We start from the raw sequence: 24,463 nt of genomic DNA, 5'->3' as shown, positions 1-24,463 counted from the left end.
ATAACTCTCATTTATTGTGTAATAATCTAATTGTAACATGTATTTGTTACATGTTTTGATGCATTTTTATGCATTATAAAACATATATGTCTGAATTTTGGAACAGATTAGCGCATTTGCATGGAAAACGCGTCTCGATTTACGAAATTTTCTACTTACGAAATTTCTTCCAGAACCAATTAATTTGGTAAGTAGAGGTACCAATGTACTGTAATATTCCAGAAACATGCTTCAATCTATGTACGTGGGATGAAGTGTAGCTCTCTTTGCATCAAATTTATTGACGCCCTATTGGCTGTACCATTTGAAGGGGAAGTACAGCTGGTCACATAAGATTTAAACAAACATTAAAATAAACAGACGCTCTAGCAGTTAATTAATGTCAGTGAGGTTCAAGTCTGGGATTTGAAAGATCCGTTAATGAGCCAACAAAAGAAATTACACTGCAGTTAAAGTTTAAGTAGCAGCAACAAGTGTGATGCTTACATGGCTGAGACTGTGTGTACAGAATAAGTCATAGACCCTACAATAGTAGACCCTACTATAGTAGACCCTACTATAGTAGACCCTACCACAGAGAACCATTTAATACTGTTACCTGCTGTCTGCCACTTGACTAATGAGGGAAATTATGAATGATGAAAATCCTCCCCTGAATTCAACAGGAGCCTGACACATGCTCTGACTCAGCAAAAGTAATTAACAACAGCCCACACAGATCAACACACAAGCACACACATGCTGTGTAAGTCACACACACTGTTGCATTCTGCGCAATGTGGTGTAAAAAATATTGCAAGCATTTCCTTGGCAGTGATGTAGGTGCCAGTCTCTGCAGAGAGGTGCTGACTTATGGCTAGTATCAACAACAGCTTTTAGCTGTGTGTGTGTGTGTGTGTGTGTGTGTGTGTGTGTGTGTGTGTGTGTGTGTGTGTGTGTGTGTGTGTGTGTGTGTGTGTCAGTCAGATGGAAGCAGCAATAGTACTGTATATATTAACATCAGTTATTGATTTGTTTTACCTCAAAATCCGCTTTTTTTAAAAAAAGAATTATTTTTAAATTTTCGCATAACTCAAATCAAAGTTTTTATTCTGGTTTGAATTTGAAACAGCTTTGATGCCCAGCACCAATGATGGCTAGAGCCAAAGACGGGAATATTACTCATTATTTTCTTAAAAGAGTTCAATTAAAATGCATGAACATCCTTGTATGATATAGTATAGAATCAATATAGAATCAATGGAAATTATCATTTGAATGTTAGATGTGTAACATATCTGAAGGTTTCAGATGTTTTCCTGAATTCCTTCAAAGACTAGACGACACATATGAAAAGTGTGGTAGAAACCACGCCTTCGCTGATTGGCCGAGCCAACGGCAGCGCGGCTATAACTCTAGTCTTTCTCCGCAGTGCCTTCATCCTCTGCAGCAGAGCATAAGTGCTGAATGGAGCTGATTTCATTTGTGCATCGGGGTTTTCCAGGCTGCGGGTGTGGGCTGCCTGGCCACGAGAAACTAACTATATTTGCATAGATGTCTGGGATTGGATTGCCATTGATTTCTGTGATGTGAAACCATTGTCTTTAGCCATTTCCTTGTCTTTCCATTCCTTTTGTTGTTAGTTGATGTATTAGATTAAATTTTATCATCATTTAATTCAGAGTCTCCTGGGACTTTCTCCATGCTGCGCTCCGACCACAGAGAGCCTGGGTTCAGTGATCTGTCCTCCTGTCTGTTCTTTTTTTACTCCCACCAGTGTTACAAGATAGTCCTGATCATTGTCTAGATTGACATCACATTTGTTTCACAGTGTTGACGTGGGACCTGCACAGCTCTTGTGCCATTGGGTGTTTTTGGTGGGACACGGGACGTCCCCATCATCCTTAACTTACTGACAGTTTAATGTCCCTATTTCTTCCATATTTGACCAGCAGTTTATTCCATCGAACTGAACAGAAAGTGTTCAAGTTCTGTCAGAGTGTAAATCTATTACGTTACGTTTATTTCTCTATATGTATGTACCTCCACACTTCAGATAAGTAGTAATTTTTATATATTTAAAGGTCCCATATTATACCTTTTCTAATTACAGTGTTTTCTGCACTATAAGATGCAGCTATGACCTTTAATTTTCTCAAAAGCCGACAGTTCGCCTTATAATCAAGTTCGCCTTATATTTGAAAAGCATTTTAAAATAGGTCATTCATTGAAGGTGCGTCTTATGGTCAAGTGCGCCTTATAGTGCGGAAAATAATGTCATGTCATTCAGCTTCCAGATGTCCAACTACACTGTATTTGAAATGTCTTCCCCCAGACTGATCTGTGGTCCTCAATATCTTTGACTGAATATTGATCTAATCAACTTCCAGTCCAGATGAAGTGAAGCTAACTTTAGCTTCTTTAGCCAAATAGTGAGGAGTGAAGCCAAGAGTGAAAACCTCACTTATGGTTGTGTGTGTGTGTGTTTGCTATGATGCTGAGGATACAGTTACATGGAGCGGGCTACACATACACAGATCTAAGAAGAGCTAACTAGTCAGCCAAATGCTAGCTGACTTCAACAGCTTGTGTGGAACTGTCATTGTCTCGCTCTGAGCCAGGTCATTGCTGATTTCTAAAGTAGAAATATTATCCAGATTAACGTATCCTGCCTTTTCATTAACTATGTCAGATAATCTCATTAAATCAATTAATCAGATTATTCTCAACTTTGTGTGGAAAAACAAGCATCATTATATTAGGAGAAATGATGCAGTGAGAACAAGTGAAGATGGAGGTTTAAATGTAATTGATTTTGAAGCTATGAATGGTATTATCAAACTAAAATGGCTTCAACAATTTATCTGTAATAGCAAGGCTATATGGTACATTCCTTCTAAAATATTCAGTAAATGTGGTGGCATTGAAATTTCTTTTAAAATGTGATTTTTGTGTTTCTCAGCTACCCATTAAATTGTCCAGATTTCATCAACAAGTCCTCCTTTGCTGGAAATTGGCCTTCAAACATAACTTTACCCCTCATAATTCTTCAATTTGGAATAACAGGTAGATTTTGTCTAAGAGAAAATATTTGTTTTGACGACTGGTTGGAAAAAGTCCGTCCGTTGTACATTTAATGGATTCAGAAGGAAATCTTTTGAATTACACTGACTTTATTAATAAATATAACATTAATTGCACCAGACAACAATACTTGGAAATTACAAGAGCAATCCCTGATGCAATGTCGAATATAATAAAAGGTATGCTATCATAGGGTAAAGTACTTCCGTCTTTACCCTTACCTCTTATTAATGATTTAAACTTCACAGAAAAGAAATGTACAAACAAAATTATAAGAGGTGCTGTCACAAACAAACTTTTCCCCCTCCTACTGAAACGGAGAAATATTTTACAGTTTTCAGAAGATCAGATTACAAAAATCAGAACTAGATACCTTTCCCTTCCAGTTTCGCCCAAAGCTAAAGAAACTCATCTGAAGATAATAAATGATATTTACCCACATAATGAATTTCTTAGACAGAGATTTAAGTTTGTAAAAAAATACTGTACATTTTGTGAATCTCAAATTGAATCATTGGAACATCTTTTTTTTTGAGTGTGAATATGTGAAAACCTTCTGGAGATCTTTTCAAAACTGGATATCTGAAAATGATTCAAATTCACCTCATCTATGTTATGATGTCATTAAATTTGGTGTTTTACTGGAGGATAGAAAAAGGGAAAATGTATATAATACCATAATTATTCTGGCCAAACAACATATACACAAGTGTCGTTTTATGAAAATGAGACCGTTATTTTGTGTTTACATGAATGTTTACATGAATGTTGTTTTGCATATTCAAGGAGTTGGTAGGGTTAGGAAGGACCACTACGTATATGTCGAGACCTGAAAAAATGGGCTTTTCATAATAAAACCCCTTTAGGTAATATTTTCAAAAAATTTTCCCCTCAGCTTAAGCTTTAGGTTGACGCAGACACACTCAAATGATCTAATGCAGTAAATACCTGACAGGCTCAACAGTGTTGGTTCAGTGCCTGAAGGTCAGTTAGTTAATGGCTTGACAGGTATTTAATCTTTAGACTTAAGGTTAATTTAAGATGTACTGCAGAGATCCTCTTTTTTTTATGGTGGGCTGTTACTTTTCATAAAATATTTAATGTCAAAATTGAGATTACAGTGAATAATGCAATCAAGACATTTAATTTGTTTTGGTTTTGCACCTTGTGAAATGTAAAATAAGACAAAGGAGCGACTGGCAACCTGCCTACACAGGAATGGGTGAACATTCATTTGTCGAACTGTAAAATAAAGTCATTTGTGAATGCGTAGCGTCATCACGTTGAGGACACCTGCTGGAATATTATTCTCCTCGTCAGAATAAGGACACTTGATCCCAGTGTGAAGAACCACTTGTGGTTCAGAACAGAGTGTGTAGCGGAGCTGATTGTGGGTGAAGCATCACTCCTGATATTGAGTTTTCCAAACCTCACAACAGCTTCTGCTGACCTTGTGACTCGCCTCATTTTTGCAGAACTGCTTTCTGGCAGGCAGCTGGTTCACCTCAGGCTCATCGTCAGCTGGGATAGGCTCCAGCCCCCGACACCCAACACAACACAAACCTCACAGCAGGACTTGTTTTTTTACGATGTGTTGAGCTTCATTGTTCATTAAAAAGTCACTTTAATGTCCATCTTCCACCACCTGTCAGAGGGGATGGGACTGAGGCAGATTCCAAACACACACACAAAGTGAGGCAGAAATGAATATTGACTAACACATATTGGCTTGGGACTTTGTCTCTACTTCATGACAAGACAAATATTGACTTTGTGGATATCACTTGATTGTTGGTTAGCTACACTTAAATATTTAATGCGTGAGATGAGAGGGAAAAGTCGACTGATAAAATTGGAGTTTGTTGTGAGGTTACAGGAGCTAAAGGAAAAAGCAGCGTTGGTTTTAGAAAAGAGAATTCAATAGGGTGCAGAGCCAACATCCCATAATGTGTGACTCGCAGACTTCTGACAGTTGCTATGTTAACGCTGTGCGTACAAACCATTTATTAACTGGTGACATAAATGGAGTCCTGTAATGAGGCAGAGGCTTCAAGGAGTCGTTTCATGTTTATTTTGATTGGACAGAAGAACATGAAGAAATTTCAGCATGAACACTGTTGTGGCTGTATGTCACTTTGTAATAATAATTACACAGAAATGTTCCAATGCTAACAGATGATAGCAGCTGGTGTGTTCATTCTAACCTGGATTAAATTCTTCTGGACCTCGACTCTCTTGTCAACAGACTAATAATACTGTAATATAATGAGCGAGGTTAAAGGACATCAAGAAGTAACTTTTATTTCTGTCCCTCTTCCTGATGAATGCAGAGGTAATCTGAAAGAAAACTGGAGTGAATTATCGATGCAAACTCTGTTCCAGCACACTAATTGGATTTATTCAGCCTATTCAAATGCATTAGCCTTTAGCTCGCTCCAACATTAATCGATGCCTCATGTATGAAACCACACTGAGAGGACGACTCCCATACAGACAAATGATGGGTAAAGTCCCTCAATGAATGTTCCCATTCATTCAGGTACGTAATCGTGTCCCTGAATGAATGGGAAGTATTCATTTGATGTGTGGTATCTGACTAATCCGACACTTTTACCCCAAAACGGTTAAATGCTTTGAATTAAAGATCTAATCTCCTGTTTTTTGTATGGAAACTTGCACGTCCGTATATTTTATGTGACTCTGTGTTTCTCTTGTTAGTTATAATTCCTCCGTGTAAAAGATCTAAAGAACAGTAGGAAATGAAATGCATCATTTTAACTGTAAATCACACTATAAATAAATGAGGTGGTTGTTGTTTACAGGCAGCTGAACAACAACAACAATCACAATAACCTCTAAGCTTGACTTAAGCAATTAGAATTAACGCATCCTTTTAAACATCACATGAGAAGTGAAGACTAAACAAGTCTACAGCTGCACAGTGTTTACCCGTCCTCACTAGAATTTCATTTTGTGGACTATATGCGAAGATAACACGTTCATATCTTTGCATGTATTTTTTATTTTAACACGTAAATGACATGTACAGCTGCAGGCTGTGAAAGTACGTGTGAAGCCCATTTCACAAGCTCAGAGTGTTAATATTTATATTGAAGATTTGTTTCTGTCACCTCAGGGTGTCGTTTGTGATTTATTTAGAAGATCAGTTTCCTGCATTTTTTTATTTTCAGACAGAAGAAAAGGGTGACAGAGAAAAACACATGAGGGAAAGCAGGAGGAACATCAGGTGAAAGACAGGAGTTAATGATGCATCTGGTGTCTTCACGGTTAAAGCAGTGTAACATGATCACAATGCCACAGAGGCAATACCCGTCTCACTGTAGCACAATTACAGTATTTTCTGCACTATGAGGTGCACCTAAAAGCCTTTAATTCTGTCAAAAACCGACCGTGCGCCTTATAATCCAGTGCGCCTTATGTACGAAAAAGTCTTAAAATCGCCATTTGTTGAAGGTGTGTCTTATAGTCCAGTTCTCCTTATAGTGCAGAAAATACTGTACAAGTGTCACTCAGTTTTCTTTTTTCTCTCTCTCACACACACACACACACACACACACACACACACACACACACACACACACACACACACACACACGCACACACACTGATGGTGCAGCCTTGGGAGCATCGGGGCCAGCTATTGGTCCATGTTGTGCTGTTTAGTCTGACGGTGCGCCTGGCGTCATCCTCAGATTAGTCCATGGTTTTGGATCTGACCACGTGGCAGGAGCCTGGCCTTGTGCCGGTCATGTGACCTGTGGAGTGTTTGCTAATATTTTGTGTGAGTGTGCTGCATGTGAGTCATGCACTTTTACTTGGTTTTATATTTTCTATTTTTTGTCGAGTGTTTATCAGAACATCGAACACTCGTCTGAATGTTAACATCTTTGTTGATGTGGACTTTATGATAATCTGGATATTCCACATTACCTGAATTTATTTTTTATGGGATGCGAAGACGGAAATGCTACGGCTTCGGGTTCCATTCCTTTCTATGTAAAGGTTGTATGTTCTCCACATAGCTTAGGTGAGCTGACAGTACGTGTGAGTGTGAGCTGGCATCTCATCCAGGGGGTACCCTGTCTCTGGCCCGTAGCCGGCTGGGATAGACTCAGCATACTGTGAACTGCAAGGTGGATAAACTGCTGAAGAAGAGTCTAGAAGAAGATGTATGGATGGAAACTTGTTGTGTTTGTTAATCTCCAGATGCATCAGGGGTTAACTGCTGCTCACATGGAGGAATACTGATTTAATAGAAGGTAGGAGGCCTCACCCTCGGGGTGGGGCGTAGAGGACGCATTATTGCTCAGTCATTTCATAAAATGACCCTTTGTCCTGGCTAGTGAATTTTGAACTGTCTGCTGTTAACTGGATTTTAATGAAAATATCCTCAAGCTCTCCTGCGTGGATCAAACCAAATGCTTTTCTACTAAATTAGAGACAGATGAGAAAAGATGAAGGGTTCAGACATTGTTGAGTGTTTTTCTTTCCTGTCGCTGATTCATCTCTACTGTTGACTGAGACTGTCATCAGCTTCTGTTTACACCAGGAGATCTGAGCATGCGTTAACGGTTACACGCTGATGGATCGACTGGAAGAGCCCTAATGAGGCCCGATCACCAACCCACTGCGTGTCCCAACCCGTGTGTGTCGCTTCCAGTCTTTAGAAGTGTGTATGGAACAGAGATCACACAGGACTTCCTGTATCGTCTCCTAGACCAGACGATTGCCACAGCCTCTCAAAGACACATTGCCTTCTCCAGTATTCAACATCAGTAGAGGTGTGACTGTGTCTGTAGTAACTTTATGGTACATATAAAAGCAAGACATTGCTCCATCTAGGGTTGAATAGATTTTTTTCTCATTTTATTTTCCTGTCAAGCGTTTAAACCAGTTTGAATTTATGTAGACTAACTGAGTGGGCGTTCGTCAGGTAATGCAGAGAATGGTGGCGGCATGTGGCTAATTGGCAGATGCCCTGGGGTAACCCATTAGCTCACCGCCAAGGTTTTTGCTTTTGTGATTGGTTGTGACTGTCTAGAGTTGAGAGTTGTGATGAGAGTCCTGCGAAAATCCTCCCGCAATAGGACACTGTCATTGGTGGGGGGTAAGTATAGGTTATATCAAGTGGGATATGCTCAATAAAGCCTCAAGTACAAGGATCATCTCCCAATAGCCATGTTTAAGTTACTGCTGGAAACGTTTAGCACCCACGTCATTAATTGAAACATTTCATAATAAAGCTTTTATTTTGAAAAAGATGTGGGAACATCCTGTGGAAAACCCACACGTGAGGTGACTCTAGGAATCGATCTGCCGCATTTTGACGTTAAACATTAAACACAAGTGTGACCGTTTGCACTTTGGCTTTGCAGAACGTCCATTGATGGACCAGCTGGAACATCTTGATGCCAGCTACTAGTTTCCTGTGGAAAATAAAAGATTTTTCAGACGGTAGCAATGATGTATGCAGCATATTATGCGACTGTCACTCATCATTAATTTTTGAATCAAAACTGGAAATCAGAGTGGATATTCAGAACCAGAATTGAGAAACTGATACTTCACGATTATCTTGTGGTCTGGTATGGAAACACAAATTTGGAGCTAGAACTTCCTCTTAGGAGGCACTTTGATAAAAACTACATTTGGAACATTTCCGTGTGTGTGTATGTGTGTGTGTGTGTGTGTGTGTGTGCGTGTGCGTGTGCGTGTGTGTGTGTGTGTGTCATCAAGTTCACATTTTTAAGTCTATCCACCACAAACATGTCTTCACTCAGAAAGGAGAAGTCTAGGAAAGGAGACGATTATTGTCTGACTTTTCTGTTCCAAGACGACATTATGAATGTCTGGTGTCTTTTTTTTTTTTTAAACTGTCTGCTATGACACACACATACACACACACACACACATACACACACACACACACACACACACACACACACACACACACACACACACACACACACACACACACACACACACACTCTTGCCTGTGTATGTCCATGTTAAACACTCTTCTGGCCTGAACTCCGAGGCTTGTGTGTGTGTGTGTTCTGTTAATTATTCAGAAGACTCGTGTTCACAGGTGTGTGTTGCTTCAACCCGGCCAGCCGTTCATGATGTGTTTCTGATCTGCGTGGTGAAGTCAGAGAGTGATCTCTGTGTGCCGTGTTGGAGGGAAGAGGCTCAGAGAGGCCAGCCGGGTTCACTCACACCACTTCACACCTTTGCTAATGGTTTGAAGCCTGGGAGGTGGCAAACGCTTCATTTGGACGTTTCAGAGACACAGTCGTGGCTTTGTGAGTGTGGGTCCCGCTGGTCCAGTCAGTCATCAGTCTGTTCAGGCTGCCATGCTATTTCCCAGGACTGGGAATCGGTGCTGCCAGTGGTTAGTTTTCATTAGCAGTGCAACAAAATATACAATTACTTTGTTTCACTGAGTTGTGAACTTCTTACATCCCTCTTCAGAGCAGTGATGTATTTTAATTTTCAGTGTTCGTTCATCCGTCCGTTTGTCTGTCCACCAAATATCTTCACAACCGTTGTAGACAGAAAGATGACAAAGCACGTGACTCAGGCAGCAAAGGGGTTGAAAATGAGAGGATGACCTTGACCTTGAGAAAACTAGATCAAGGTTATATTTCAATTTTTTTTACTCAGGAACTGGATAGAAAGACGAGGGAGGAGGCCATAGATCAATGCTAGTGCTTTGATCAATGACAATAGCTCAGAGCACTATCTTTGATCTTTGATCTATGCAAGTAGGTCAGGGTAAAATTTTGAATTCAGGGGTGTCGCAGGATGTTGCCATCTGTGACTGCATTGTTCCTTTTAGACAAATCTATCCCATTTCTGTCAGGCGAAGCCACCTTGTTAGATGTGTTGAAAATCTCTTTTTTGTCCGCCTCATTAGAAACTCAACCAGCTTCTGTTACTGCAGAAAGCAGCGGTGAGGGACTCGCGTTGTGTTCGGACTCTGGATGCTACATGTTGTCTTTTTTTCCACAGATCAACGGTCATTAAAAACTTGTTTCAAACAGCTGCTTAGAAAACATTTTTAACAAAGTGTCTTCAAACAGTTTAGAGCTGGTGTTTGGTGAGAAAAGAAGAAGTCAGATTGGTTTTGTTGAATATTAGCGAAGGATTCTGTCCAGCCTCAGTTGTAACTCCTCTCTCTCGGTCCTCTCTTTTCTTCCTCCAGCCCTCCAGTGTTACTGTGACCGCTGCAGTGCCAACTCCAGTTGCATAACTGACGGCATCTGCTATGTCGCCATCCACAAGTCAGGAAACCAGCTGACCAGAGAGCAGCGCCAGTGTGTGCACGAATACGAGCTGATCCCACGAGACCGGCCCTTCATATGCGCCCCATCGGCCAAACAAGACACTGGGATTTACCCGATATGCTGCACCACGGACTACTGCAACAAAGAGCCCGACCTACCAATTCCTGGTAAACACACACACACACACACACACACACACACACACACACACACACACACACACACACAACCTTAAGATGTGTAAGTTTTGCGCACACTCGACTTAAAAAGAATAAATTTAGAGACGGAGGACCTGATTTGTGAAGAACTTTTCACTAGTGGGTGTTATGATGCCAAATCAATTACACAGTATTGTTTTTGTTGTTTTGTTCTACAGTTCAGCTAATCAAAAAAATAAGTCATAACCCATTCAACTATTTCCAATGAATGGGAAGACTTAAGTTAAAAGAAACCCAGTTTTATTTTAAATGTCTGGCACACAGTTTTTCAGGGACGTAGGGTGATTGTTCATGGTTGTCCATGACCGAAGGTAGATCTACTTGTTTTCCCTTTGTGCCTCCAGACTGTCCCCCAGTCCTTTCTGTTGAAAAATGTTACAGACATCTATAGACGTCACCGGCAGCCAGTGAGTTATTAATGGATTTGATTGATATCAGTGGATCCATTATTCATTCAGTCCTCGTTCACACTTGGTGGTGGTAAACGACATGTAGCCACAGCTGCCCTGGGGCAGACTGACTGAAACACACCAGCGTGGCCCTCACTAGAGGAATGGAGGGTAAAGTTGAATTAAATTCTTGTATGTTTTTAGACGATGCCTCCCAGGTCAGACTTGTTGGTCCAGCATGTTGTGCTGCTGCATGACTGGACTGAGAACGGGGGAATTTAGATGCCAAGCACCTTGAAGTCTCCGCTGGTCAAACCTTTCCTAAGTCATTGATATTATCCTGTAGATCGAGGCCATCGCTCCTGGGGAGTGTTGCCCCCACACGGATGGCAGAACCCACGGTTTTATTGCCCCTCCGTCTTGCCTGCTACCCTTGATATGTCCAGACTCCACGTTTTCTCTATGTCAGTGGAGCCAGCACACCCGGCCCAAAGAAATCATGCCACCCTCTTCCGTGGGCCCATTGGAAGCGTGTTTGGTGGTGAAAGGGATCAGCATGGATCGTCTGTGTCGAACTGCAATTCAGTGTGTGTTCTGATGCATTTCCATTGGAATCAACACCGACTTCCTCAGCCGTTAGTACTAATGTAGAAGCAACACTGGCTGCTTTTTCCTCCCCCCTTTCAATAACCGTCCTTGAGCACCCAAGTGCTGTTTCCAGTTCAGACTGTCTTTGATTAGATCATTTTTGATAGGTGTTAATCACTGACACCCCTAAATGGAACATACTGTTGAAAGGTTATTGACGTCCCAATATGAATTAAAATGAGGAGTCGACCTACGTATGTGTTGGGAATCCTGACCGAATGTTGGGGGGTTGGACTTAGATCAGGGGCATCTCAGTAGCATTTATTCAGCAGAAAATCTAAATGATACAGTAAACTGTAAAAACAATTATCTTTGTCCAACAGGTCATCACTATAAAATGATGTTTTCACCTGATTAACACAAACAAAGTGACAAGAAACACAGGAGAGAGCCAGATGGGCTGGTGTTTCTGTACAAAGGTCACAAAACCCATGATAAAGAAACTGTTTGAACACCCCGTCTCCTACTGCTCTGCTGCAACTGGACCTTATGCTGGAAGAACCAATCATGCCTTCTGCATTAGAAATGATTTTGAGATACTCCAACCTCACCCCATCATGAGAAACTATAAAAGCCACCAACACCATTAGTGATGCGGTGTGACAGACAGCGTGTGGTGAGGGGAGTTAGTTATAGTGCATGTTAGGGTGAGCATCGAAGTGGAAATTTAAGGATTAATCCTTTTAATAAATTCACATTTTCTTGAGGTGCAACAAAAGACCAAAAGTCTGTCCGGCGTCGGTAGATCGTTAACGAAAGGTAACAGGAGGTGATCAGTTACCACGGCGATGTGTGACAGCAAAACGTCAACCAACGTAGATTCATGGAAGGCCTTTTTTCTGTGTGTGTGTTTGTGCGTGTGTGTGCGTGTGTGTGCGTGTGTGTGGTGTATGATGATAGCAGATGGAACGTGTTCCACTTGGCCACTTAGAGCTGTGGGTTAAGGCTAGCTGTGTTAGCGCTGCCTGCTGCCTGTGAACAGAATGAATCGTCCAACATCGTATTGATGACCCTGACATGTCGCCTGTCCTTTGTGTCCCCCAGTCCCCACAGTGAAGACCCCCCCTCTGGGCCCTGTTGCCCTGGCAGCAGTGATCGCTGGCCCGGTGTGTGTGCTGTGTCTGCTGCTGGTCCTGGCATTCTATGTGTGCCACAGCCACAGGGGCCTGGGGGCCGGGGGCGCCGGGGCCCATCACCACCACCACCACCGGGTGCCAAATGAAGAGGACCCCACCATGGACCACCCCTTCATCACGGTCGGGACGACGCTGAAGGACCTCATCTACGACATGACCACCTCCGGCTCTGGATCAGGTACGGCGCTGCTTTAGGGTGTGTGTGTGTGTGTGTGTGTGTGTGTGTGTGCGTGTGTGTGTGCGTGTGTGTGTGTGTGCTCATGGGTCCCTGAGACATTGTGTTCATTTGTCGTCACCAGGACTAAACAGAATCCTACAGGAAGTTCATTGCTGTGACTTTCCAAACACTTAAGCTGAACGTTCTGACTCGGTTCACTCCCGTCTGACTAAAGTCACTACACACCCAGTCTGTACTTGTGTCCAGCCATCAGGGAGTGACAGCACACTTCCTGGTTCCACACACCATAGTGTGTACTGAGAGGAACACGCTAGTGATTAGAGCCAAATCTGACAACTGCTCAGTTCATGTAATCATGTTTTTGTCTTTATTTACATCATGCAGTGACACAGTGTTTATGCAGGTGAAATAAACCCTGTATGAAAGTCATGTCAGCCTCAGGTGCATAATTACTGGTTACCGTGGTAATAACCACGTCCTAAACAACAACAGCAGCAGGACTAACGTTACCATCGCTGATTTTAGATTGGCTGAGAGGAAAGGACGTCTTCTTGAGACGCTGCAGCACTGGAGATGTCACGAGTTTCTCCTTCGTTGTCATTTTATTATGCTCCAAAACTATTTCAAGGGTGATGTGAGGGCATTGCATCATGCAAAAAAAAAAATCCTTGTGTAATAATCCTCGTGAAACACAGTGGTTTTACTGGTAAATGAAATGATGACCCGAGGACAGGAAGTTCCTCCATTTCTTGTAATCGATGAAGTCAAGGTACTCGACCCTAGTCTAGTATGAAACGTCAGAGCAGTGAGACGAGGGATGAAGATCAGGAACAAACAAGTACTATTTTTACTGTTTCACTGATTTTGCCAGTGTCCAAATAAAAGAAGAGGAACGACACAAGGAAGTGTCGGATGAAGAGAGATCGTTCCATTTGTGCTGCTGAATGTGTGCCGTCTCAAAGTAGAAGTAAAGTGATTGGCTGGCCCACATTTAGGCTGCTAATGCTAATGACATTAATACACACACACACACACACACACACACACACACACACACACACACACACACACACTGCCTGAAGCTGTTGCTGATGCTAGCCATAAGTCAACTGGCACCTACATCACTGCCAAGGAAAATACTTGCAAGGATTTTTACACCAAATTGTGCAGAATGCAATTGTGTGTGTTTGTGTGTGTGTGTGTGTGTGTGTGTGTGTGTGTGTGTGTGTGTGTGTGTGTGTGTGTGTGTGTGTGTGTGTGTGTGTGTGTGTGTGTGTGTGTGTGTGTGTGTGTGTGTGTGTGTGTGTGTGTGTGTGTGGGCTGTTGTTAATTAGTTGTGCTGACTCAGACGTGTCAGGCTCCTGTTGAATTCAGGGGAGGATTTTCATCGTTTCATAATTTCCCTCATTAGTGCAGCAGCAGACAACAGTTAACAGTGTTCAGTGGTTTTCTCTGTGGAGAATGTCGCCAAAGCCAGGGGGAGAGAACTTTACCTTTATCCATCTTCCTTCTACAGCAGTTTTATATTCACCTGTTTGTTTGTTTGTTTGTTTGTTTGTTTGTTTTGGTCGTTGGTTGGTTAATGGCTGGATCCTTCACAGCTGTCAGATTGGTTTCTGTTAAAACTCGTTGAAGGACTGGGTCATTCTGAGGGAGTCGTGGGTAGAATGGTGGATCCGCGGTCAACAATATTTTGCAATTTCCTTAACGTGGCAACAACAACTGAACTGGTTCCCAGTAGATGTTGTGACGTGTGGAGCAAACGTGAACGGTTATTCAGCGCTGGTGGTGCTCATCCAGTTTCTACGGTATTTTCCACACTTTAAGGCACCTAAAAGCCTTAATTTTCTCAAAAGCTGACAGTGCGCCTTAAATATGACAAACGTTTTAAAATAGTCCATTCATTGAAGATGAGTTGTCAGCTCTCAGCTGTAACCCAAACCCCCACACTGTCAGCAGCCCAGACAGAATACACAAGTCTAAACCCCCCCCCCCCCCCCCACAGTTACCTGCTGTTTCAGGTGTCAACCACATTTACAAAACAATTGTAGCATGACAGGCACCTTTGGCTCGCAGTGACTTGGCTCTTGAAATTTGAGAAGAGGCTACAGAGTCATGAGTGCAATCCTTTTAGCGCAGCTCAGTCTAGTGGATGTATAACAACCACAGCCACTACAGTAGTTTGTATTCTATGCACCTTATGTGGTGTGCCCTGTGCTGGTGAAAACAGTTTGAAAAAAGGGCATTCATTGAAGGTGCGCCTTCTAACCCAGTGTGCCTTATAGTGTGGAAAATATTGTGATCATTTTGAACTGAAGAAGAGCTTGTTGGCGTGCTGGAAGGTGTCCCACCACTGGTGGCACTGGGTTTGTGTGTCTGTCAGTGTTGGGTCTATTGCAGTGTTTTTCAACCTTTTCTGATTTCCTTCATTGAAAATATCCCGCGGCACACCACCAGCTGAAAATGTGGGGGGGGGAAATGCTTATAAGCTTTTTTTTATAAGCCTTATATTATAACGTCTTGAATTGGAATCAAATAAACACAAAGAAAAAAATATTTTATAATCTTTGATATTTATACTCACTCAGTGTGAAACCTGGGCCTGTTTGGATGAACACGGAGCTGATATCCTGGCAGGAATCGATGAAAGACACACGAAGCTGTTCCTCCACAGCTCTCAGTCTTTCTCTGTTTTAGGTTTTTACAGCAGTCAGGCTTGAAAAGCTCACCTCACGCAGGTGTGTTGTGGAAAATGGGAGCAATGTCAAAATAGCTGAGTTGAGCTTGTCCACTTATATCAGTAGACTCATCAAGTTGCCACACAAATTTATTACCGACACGGATCTTGTCCAAAACCACACTTTCGATGTCTGCAGACATCTCATCAATACGTCTGGAAACTGTCATTTAGCCACAAGTGCAGTGACGTGTTAGCTACTAGCTAGCTTTAAGGGCTCTCTCGTTTACCTTTGGGGTTTTTCTCACGAAACTTGCTTGTTTCTCCACGCAGGCGAACAATATACTCCACATGTTTGTTTTGAAGTGAAGGTGTTTGGTTTGGAGATGGCGTTCAGCCTCACTTGGGACCACGGCACTGTTGGAGAGCTTTTCACCACAGACCCAACACAACGGAGTCGGTTCCGTTACATGTCCGCTAAACGTAAATCCAAATGAAAGATAGCTGTCCTTGTATTTCCTCCCGCCAGAAACTTTGCTGGACGTCTTTGCTTTCTTTGACCTCCACTCATACTAGAGCCTTCATCTGGGTCCAGGTTTTGTCCAGGGTCCAGTTCAGAGTCAGCATTTTTCCTCTTCAAAAACTCATCCATCACTTTCCCCGTCGTCCTGCTGTCCACCTGTCGCTGCATCCATGCGTCATGAATTCGCTTGTCTCCAAGCACAAGGTAATTAGCTAGCTGCTGCTTCTGCCGCCTACTGGTATGGAAGAGTACTACATGATGACTCTACCAGGCGCTGGACCGCACAGGCACACAAATTGGATAATTTCCCACGACACAACCTGACAATATCTCACAGTGGTTAAAAAACACTGGTCTATTTTGTCATACTGGAAACAATCTTTTCTGTCTCATCATCAGTAACTATATACAGTGGACCTTCAACAGAGGGTGTTACTCTGTACAGATTATAAAGTAGTCGGAGACAAATTGTAATTTCTGGATTTGGGCGATACGAATAAAAATTGACTGATTATTAACGTGTTGGTTAGAGTCTTAACACACACAGTAATGCTGTCCTGTTGATAACAATTTGCTGGAGGAAGTGATGGAGTAGAGCTACAGTTGTGTGAATGAAGGACAATTCATGGAGATGGAGCTCTGGGAAAACGTATGAACTTTGTATAAACTGTTTATTCTGTACTCATTTTATCTTTATTTGAAATGTTTCTTTTAAGTATTTGACTTTATGCTGATGATGTACTCGTTTGGCTCCGCTACACACAGATTATATCTGTTGAACGATGTCCAATCACCTCCAGCTGTCATCTTTTCTTTGTGGTAGTTCCTTCAGTCTCCTCTTCCTTTTGGACTTTTTTAAAGTTGTGTTTAGTGTTACCTCCATCAGCTTAGTTGTTTCCTGTCTGTCTTTTCTCCAGGCCTGCCGCTCCTGGTCCAGAGGACCATCGCCAGAACTATTATCCTCCAGGAGAGCATCGGAAAGGGCCGTTTTGGGGAGGTATGGCGGGGGAAATGGCGTGGCGAGGAGGTGGCAGTAAAGATCTTTTCCTCGCGTGAGGAGCGCTCGTGGTTCCGTGAGGCGGAGATTTACCAGACGGTGATGCTGAGACACGAGAACATCCTGGGCTTCATCGCTGCAGACAACAAAGGTAGGAACCTGTGAGGAGAGAGCAGGGAGGCTGGGTTTTAGATTAGACTCCACACACAGATGTGTTGAAAGGGTGAGTGGGAATGAACAGAAGGTCAGTCGACAACTAGGAAAATTGTAAGACAACAGAAATGATTGGAAACTGTTGATCAGGTAACAGGACAAAGCAGATCTTTGGTGATGAGAGTGTGGGCTGCTTTAGTTCCAGCTGAACCTTGAGCTGTCACAGCAGAACGGCTCTGCTTGAGGTGACGTGAGGATAGGTGAACGAAGAGACCGGCTGATAGACGGTGTGGGGGAGGACCAGTTCATTATGAAGGTCAAACACATTAGTTCACAGTTTAACAGCTGCACAGAAACACAAGTGTAACCATGTGTGCTTGTGATTCATGTTAAAATCAACTGATGCTTCCAACATGTCGGGTGTTTTATTGGAGAGAAGAATGAATGCTGTAGGGGGGGGTTCAGAGCGACGCCGCTAGGATGAGTGGAGCAGAAACAAACAAGATGAACCTTCACTGCGGCAAGAAAACAATTTAGCCCAACTTTGTGCTGAAGAAAATAAATTCCATTGCGAGTCAGAGCATCCGAGTCTTTCCTCAGGGTGGGGGAGAAGCTGCTGTCCACTCTGGTGCTTCAAACCCCCCCCCCCCCATTAGCTATTCAACCAGGCGGGACTGTGTTTCATTAGCGTAAAAGGCAATCGATCAAACGATAATTCTTGCAGTAGGAACACTCTTACCTCCTCGTCACGTTTCAGCGGACATGATGAAGTTAGACACACATCCTCTGGGTAGACAGTTACATCAACACAACTGAATCAGCACAAAATATTGGCTTCGTATTAAACTGGAGGATGCCTGATTCACTCTCATCAAGGTCAACATGCTGAAAATTTACAGATCAAGTAATAATAATAAAAATATCATGGAGATTCTTTATTCATGTTCAGCCTTGACCTGTGTTCACCGTATTGGGTGTTTTTTTTCAACGTTCATCAAAGCCTGATGGAAACCCTCTCAAAATATTTTTCAATTAACTTAAAATGTAACTGAAAAGATTAAAAGTGTCGATTAAGGGTGTCTTTTAAGCGTTTATGACTGCTTGTCTTCTTTCCTGTGTAGATAACGGGACGTGGACTCAGCTGTGGCTGGTGTCCGATTATCACGAGCACGGCTCCCTGTTTGACTACCTGAACCGATACACCGTCACCGTGGAGGGAATGATCAAGCTGTCCCTGTCCACAGCCAGCGGCCTCGCCCACCTCCACATGGAGATAGTGGGCACACAAGGTGAGACAAACGGGTTGTTCTAGGGCAGGTACAGTAGTACCTCCCGACCCGAGTTTAATCCGTTCCACGGCTGAACTCAGAAGTCAAACAGCATTTCACTATTTAAGACATAAACAATGAACATATAAAAAGAAACGCAAAAGTCAGGAGAACACACAACTTACGTCTTTACTCCACCAACGAGAACGAGATCCGGCCTCACTGATGTTGTATCCATCCGCCTACTAGTAGTGGTGTTCTGAAGCACAACTCACATCTCAGATTTTGCTTGTGTATGAAACAAAAATATGGACAGAGTGACGGCTTGTATCTCAAGGCACTACTCTATTCTTGAAGCCGTCTTGCTATAATTTTCAGTCTTTAACGGGTGGAGGAAAGTTTCAGGTGTGATGTGTGATAGAAGAGTTTCAGCTAAAATGAAAGGAAAGGTGTACAAAACTGTGGTGAGACCAGAGATGTTGTTTGGTCTAGAGACAGTGTCACTGAGGAAAAGACAGGAGACAGAGCTGGAGGTAGCAGAGATGAAGATGCTGAGGTTCTCTCTGGGAGTGACCAGGATGGATAGGATCAGGAATGAGTACATCAGAGGGACAACACATGTTAGAGGTTCTGGAGATAAAGTCAGAGAGGCCAGACTGAGATGGTTTGGACATGTCCAGAGGAGAGATAGTGAATATATTGGTAGAAGGATGCTGAGTTTTGAACTGCCAGGCAGGAGGCCTAGAGGAAGACCAAAGAGGAGGTTTATGGATGTAATGAGGGAAGACATGAAGGTAGTTGGTGTGAGAAAAGAGGATGCAGAAGACAGGGTTAGATGGAGGACACTGATTGGCTGTGGTGACCCCTGAAGGGAAAAGCCAAAAGAAAAGATTTCTTTCAATAATAGCAATAATAGTCCTACATGAATTTCACTGTATTCAGCTGTCAGATTCTTGTCTTTGTTGAAGTGAAACCAAAGAAAAACAAAGGCCTCAACTTGTTCAGACAAATCAAATGCTTTAATTGGACTTGGTCTTTGAACAAAACACTGTCAATCCTCAGGGACATTTAAAGGCACCTGAGATGATCACATTTAGTCCAAACTGTGGTTAGGAAACATCGGCTAAAGGTAAGTGTTTTCAATTGTGAAAGTTGTACAAGTAACAAGAGTCTGTCTGGAGGAATAATAGAGACTGGAGCTGTGGGTGGGCATCGGTCTGATGATTGTTCTCAGTCAATGTCTTGGAGTTGCTCCTTTACTGCCTCTGAGACACTTCATGGATCGCAGGCTGTCTGGACCATTACTCAAGATTCAAAGTGAAAAAGCACAAAAACTTTGTGAAACATCCACAATGGTAAATGGATTGTGTTAATGCATCCGTTAACTACACGTTATTCTACACCGCCAGAACCTGACCTGGTTTGTGTCCAGAGGGTCTGTCCAACTGATAAAGACCTGCTAAAATACACTGACCTCACTTTTGTCCAATGTCAGAATTAATCCACAGTACAGATGTGACATCATGCAGATGTACTGATACATTTTCCCCAAATTAGGATTAAGACTGTAGCACAGTCCTATATTAATACAATAGAGCATCTTAGGGTCAAGTACCCAAACAATCCGTATCATCTTGTAATGGACCGCATGGCACATATTTATTTGGGCAGTGCAAGGGGACAGCACATGTCTGCCTGGTTTAACGAAATGTTTCCCCCACAAATGAAAGTTTGGTCACTGTCTAGTAGTGAAGATGGACAGTTTGTTTCCTTGTCCACTGAATGTTTCTGGAGCAAACGAGAGTTGCAGGTTTCTCCTGAATAAATGAAGAAGATGGGGACTTCTACTGAAAACATTCTCCCTACAACCCATTGGTGATTCTAAGTCCCTGGGGCTGAGAGATCCCAAACTGATTTCAGAAACATGAAACGTGTGTAAGATGGTGTTTCACTGTAGGCCCTAAACTGAAAGTGTGCACCTTGTCTGAGTAATGTCGACAAGCTTGAACACGTGTATGCCACTGGACCAGATGGAGAAGGTGTGATCTCTTTCTTCATAAGCCTGACTCTCACGCACAACAGGCTTTGTCATTCTTGGGGGTTCCTTTGTGTTTTGTCTATTAGCTGAGCCCACACAGATCTAGGCTTGTTCACTAACTAACAAGGGTGCATACCTAGTTGGTTTGTGAAGTTTCCAACTTGAAACAGGGCAATAATAAAATATTCTCAAATTGTTAAGGGATCTTGGGCTCCTTGTTCATGTGGCAAGACATGTATGGAGTTGTTCTATGTTTGCTTTTTCGTTGGTTTGAGGGTTGGTCTTGGACGGTTTTGGAGCTCTAGAATTGCCTTGCGGACAATTAAAACACTTAATGTTCCATGTTGGTTGAGCCTGTGATGCTTTGTCTTCAGGAAAGCCAGCTATAGCCCACAGAGACCTGAAGTCAAAGAACATCCTGGTAAAGAAGAACGGGACATGCTGTATCGCTGACCTGGGTTTAGCCGTCCGCCACGACTCAGCCACCGACACCATCGACATCGCTCCAAATCACAGAGTGGGAACCAAAAGGTAGTTCACTATGTTTAAAATGTTTGTGTTTGTATCAAGTGGTATCTGGAATTACCTCCATATCTTGATTTCTGCTAAGAAAGCCACCTCTTAGTTTGTCAGAACTAAAATTTCAGAGCTATGGGTGACTGTTCAGACTTGGCCGAGGCGTTTAGCCGGAGTCCAGGAAGAAGCCACTAAAATTTACAGTGGTTTCACATATTTTGTGCTCGCTCTTAAGAGTTGTGTGCTGTGCCTCTCCCCAGCTGAGGAGAGTAGCAGATAAAGGCTGATATTCAGAAAGGTCCCCAACACAGAAAATGAGATAATAAGAAAACGAAGGCACACCAGGGGCTCTACAGACTCCACCATTATTAAAATGCACACGCTCCAGCTACAAACAACCACCCTACAATATATCCATACATACAGTATAATGACTCCGCTTGAAGATTCCCATTTCACACAACAATGGACGGCTGGCCCCTGCGGAGATATACAGGCTCATGAAACGTTGCAGGCTTATGATTCGAGTGAACCTCTGGGATAATCTCACCTCTGCTTCACTGCAGGCAGCTGCATTACTGCAGCTCTGAGCTGGAGCTCACAGTAGCCTCAGTGACTTTAATGGTGACACTCTTTCAGCTGTCAGATTATACAGGAAATCAGTTTGGGTTCAAATCATTCTTGTTGCTTCCAGCCGATTCAGCAAAGAGACAGGGGCTCTGTCTGAAAACTGTGGTACATGTAGATGATCTAATCTGATCCCAGGTGACTTAACCTGAAAATATGTACCTTAAATCGTTATGAGACTCATGAGGGTTTGACTTCCTATCCAAAAGCCTTCAATGACAGCACGTGAGAGCCACATGCTCCAGAAGTCTCTTTAGATCCTCACAAGGACGAGTCTGTCTGAAAGCTTGTGCTCTCAGTGTTTGTCGCCGTATCTGAATGGAATCTGTCGGACGGTTGCCTCAGCTGCAGCTTGAAGGGTAATGATGATGACCTTCCGGTGAGATAGCTGATTGTGATGGAGGTTACATCGTGCATTTGGGTGCTTTCAAGCCTCCGTCTGTTTAGTTTGGCTCTTCTTTTGTAGACTTCACACCAAATGGAGATCATTCAGAGATATCTCTCTGAGTCCACGACTTACAGGCCTGTGTGGGTGGTTCCACTGTTGTGTGAAAGCAAATGGACCAACCACATATATGTCTTTATTAACAGGCTTTGTCATCCTTGCAGTGACATGGGCAATGGCTCATGGGTAATGCTGACAAGCACCTCCTCCAAATATACCTGTAGGTCAGTGGTAGACGGCATGCTTCGCGTGTCTGCTGCCGTGGGTTCGATTCCCGGTCTCAAGTCCAGATAAATACAGATGCTCTTCCTTTGTGGCAGGGAGGGCATCCTGCACAAAAAACTCTACCAAACAATTAAGAGTGCTCATCTAAATGGTTAAAGGATGACATGCTGTGGCGACTGCTAACGGGATAAGACGGAAGGAAGGAAGGTTAATCGTAATTCAGTGAAGGAGTGGCTGGTTTTGTTTTCTGATGATAAGTGAAGACAGAAAACGTCGTGAACAAATATCCAAAGCAGCAGTTTGACTGCAAACCCTCTGTATTTTGCAATGAATGAGACATGGAGTTAGCAGATTCATACTTTTTAATTTATAAAATGAATCAAAACAGGTGTTTTGAAGTTAGTCTAGTTTTGAGAAGGGAGCTTGTTTTTAGGATAACCCTGAAGCACTTTAGGAACAGAACTGAATTTATTATTCTATCCCAGCCTCTTGTTGTTAGAATGGCATATGGTCACTGCATCTGAAGGTTGTCTTTTAAGCATTAGTGGTGGTGTCTGGGAACTTTCACTCTCTACCGGTTGTTTTTGTTCTCTTCTGAGCGCTGTGTGTGTTTGTCTGAGCAGCATCACCAACGAATGTGTTGAAAGCTTTCTGTGTTCCCGCTCAGGTACATGGCACCGGAGGTCCTGGATGACTCCATCAACATGAAACACTTCGAGTCTTTCAAGAGGGCTGACATCTACGCCATGGGCCTGGTCTTCTGGGAAATCGCAAGTCGCTGCTCCATGGGAGGTGTGGATCGATAAGGGTGGTGGAGTGGGTGGTGGCGGTGGGTCGTGGATGAATGAGTGAAGCACTGGATTATAAGGCACTGGATTATAAGGCGCACTGTCGGGTTTTGAGAAAATTAAAGGTTTTTAGGTTCCTTATAGCCTTATAGTGTGGAAAATACTGATGATACTGATGATTATAAATATCAGTAGATCGATGTGATCAATGTGTGATCAGACACATTGGAGCTTGGAGCCACGTCAATGAAAAACCAGGTTAATGTGTTGTTCATCTGTCAGGCATCCATGAGGACTACCAGCTACCCTATTATGACTTGGTTCAGTCGGACCCGTCAGTGGAGGAGATGAGGAAGGTTGTCTGTGAGCAGAAGCTTCGGCCCAACATCCCCAACCGCTGGTCGAGCTGTGAGGTAGGACATGAGTCTGAATCCCCTTCTTTTACAATGGTAAACAAGCATCACCCCAGAGGTAAATGGAAGCTAAAAAATTGGGCTCAAATTACCCACAAACCCCAAATTATGTAAATCATAACTCCAATATTCAATCTGTTATCATGTGAACGTACAAATAGCATTGAAAAATCATTGAGCAAGTATGTTCACGCTACGGTTTGGTTATTTTCAGCCTAGGTAGGGCAGTTATATCCAGCAGTGAGAACCCCGAAGCCACAAAGTCCTCGGTAGTGGTGTTCAATCATCTGACAAACACACACTCATACACACACACACACACACACACACACACACACACACACACACACACACACACACACACACACACACACACACACACACACACACACAATTCCCCATAGAGGAAGTAACCACTCAGCCAGTGGGAGGACAAAGTGAGTGTGTTGCCATCTCTGGTTTCAGCTCTAACGGTATTTCACACACACACAGCCATGCGCGCGTGCATGTACAGACACAAACACACACACACACACACACACACACACACACACACACACACACACACACACAATGTTGTGGTGGTTAGTTTACTGCATTTAATCATTGAGTTGATCATGATAAATCGCAGCAGCAGCGTTTCAGTTCTCAGTCTGCTTCTCTGTGGACATTTTCTGTTCCATTTGAAAGCATACAGGAGAATACTGTGGTTTTCTTTCAGAATCCTCGGCTCTAACAGTATAGGAATAAATCACTGGACTGCTTTAAAACGAAGAGAATGAGTGAAGAGAAACCTGAAAACAAAACTGGTGTTTGTGACTGTCTAAATGTTGTAGAACATGACCAGTTTGACG

General features: G+C 42.8%; 1 protein-coding gene across 1 annotated transcript in view; it reads left to right on the top strand.

The window, feature by feature from the left end:
- tgfbr1b (transforming growth factor, beta receptor 1 b) overlaps positions 1–24,463 on the top strand; it is a 54,811-nt gene that overhangs the window by 13,638 nt on the left and 16,710 nt on the right. The window contains exons 2-8 of the mRNA XM_068343613.1: positions 10,289–10,537; positions 12,670–12,939; positions 17,057–17,287; positions 18,411–18,578; positions 20,970–21,126; positions 23,076–23,200; positions 23,479–23,609. Of these exons, the coding sequence (XP_068199714.1) occupies positions 10,289–10,537; positions 12,670–12,939; positions 17,057–17,287; positions 18,411–18,578; positions 20,970–21,126; positions 23,076–23,200; positions 23,479–23,609 (1,331 nt within the window). The remainder of the gene's footprint in view (positions 1–10,288; positions 10,538–12,669; positions 12,940–17,056; positions 17,288–18,410; positions 18,579–20,969; positions 21,127–23,075; positions 23,201–23,478; positions 23,610–24,463) is intronic.

The sequence above is a fragment of the Antennarius striatus genome, chromosome 20, assembly GCF_040054535.1.
Source record: "Antennarius striatus isolate MH-2024 chromosome 20, ASM4005453v1, whole genome shotgun sequence".
In the NCBI taxonomy this organism is placed as follows: domain Eukaryota; kingdom Metazoa; phylum Chordata; class Actinopteri; order Lophiiformes; family Antennariidae; genus Antennarius; species Antennarius striatus.
The sequence above is the reverse complement of the archived record's forward strand: the minus strand, read 5'-3'. Positions and strand labels throughout refer to the sequence as shown.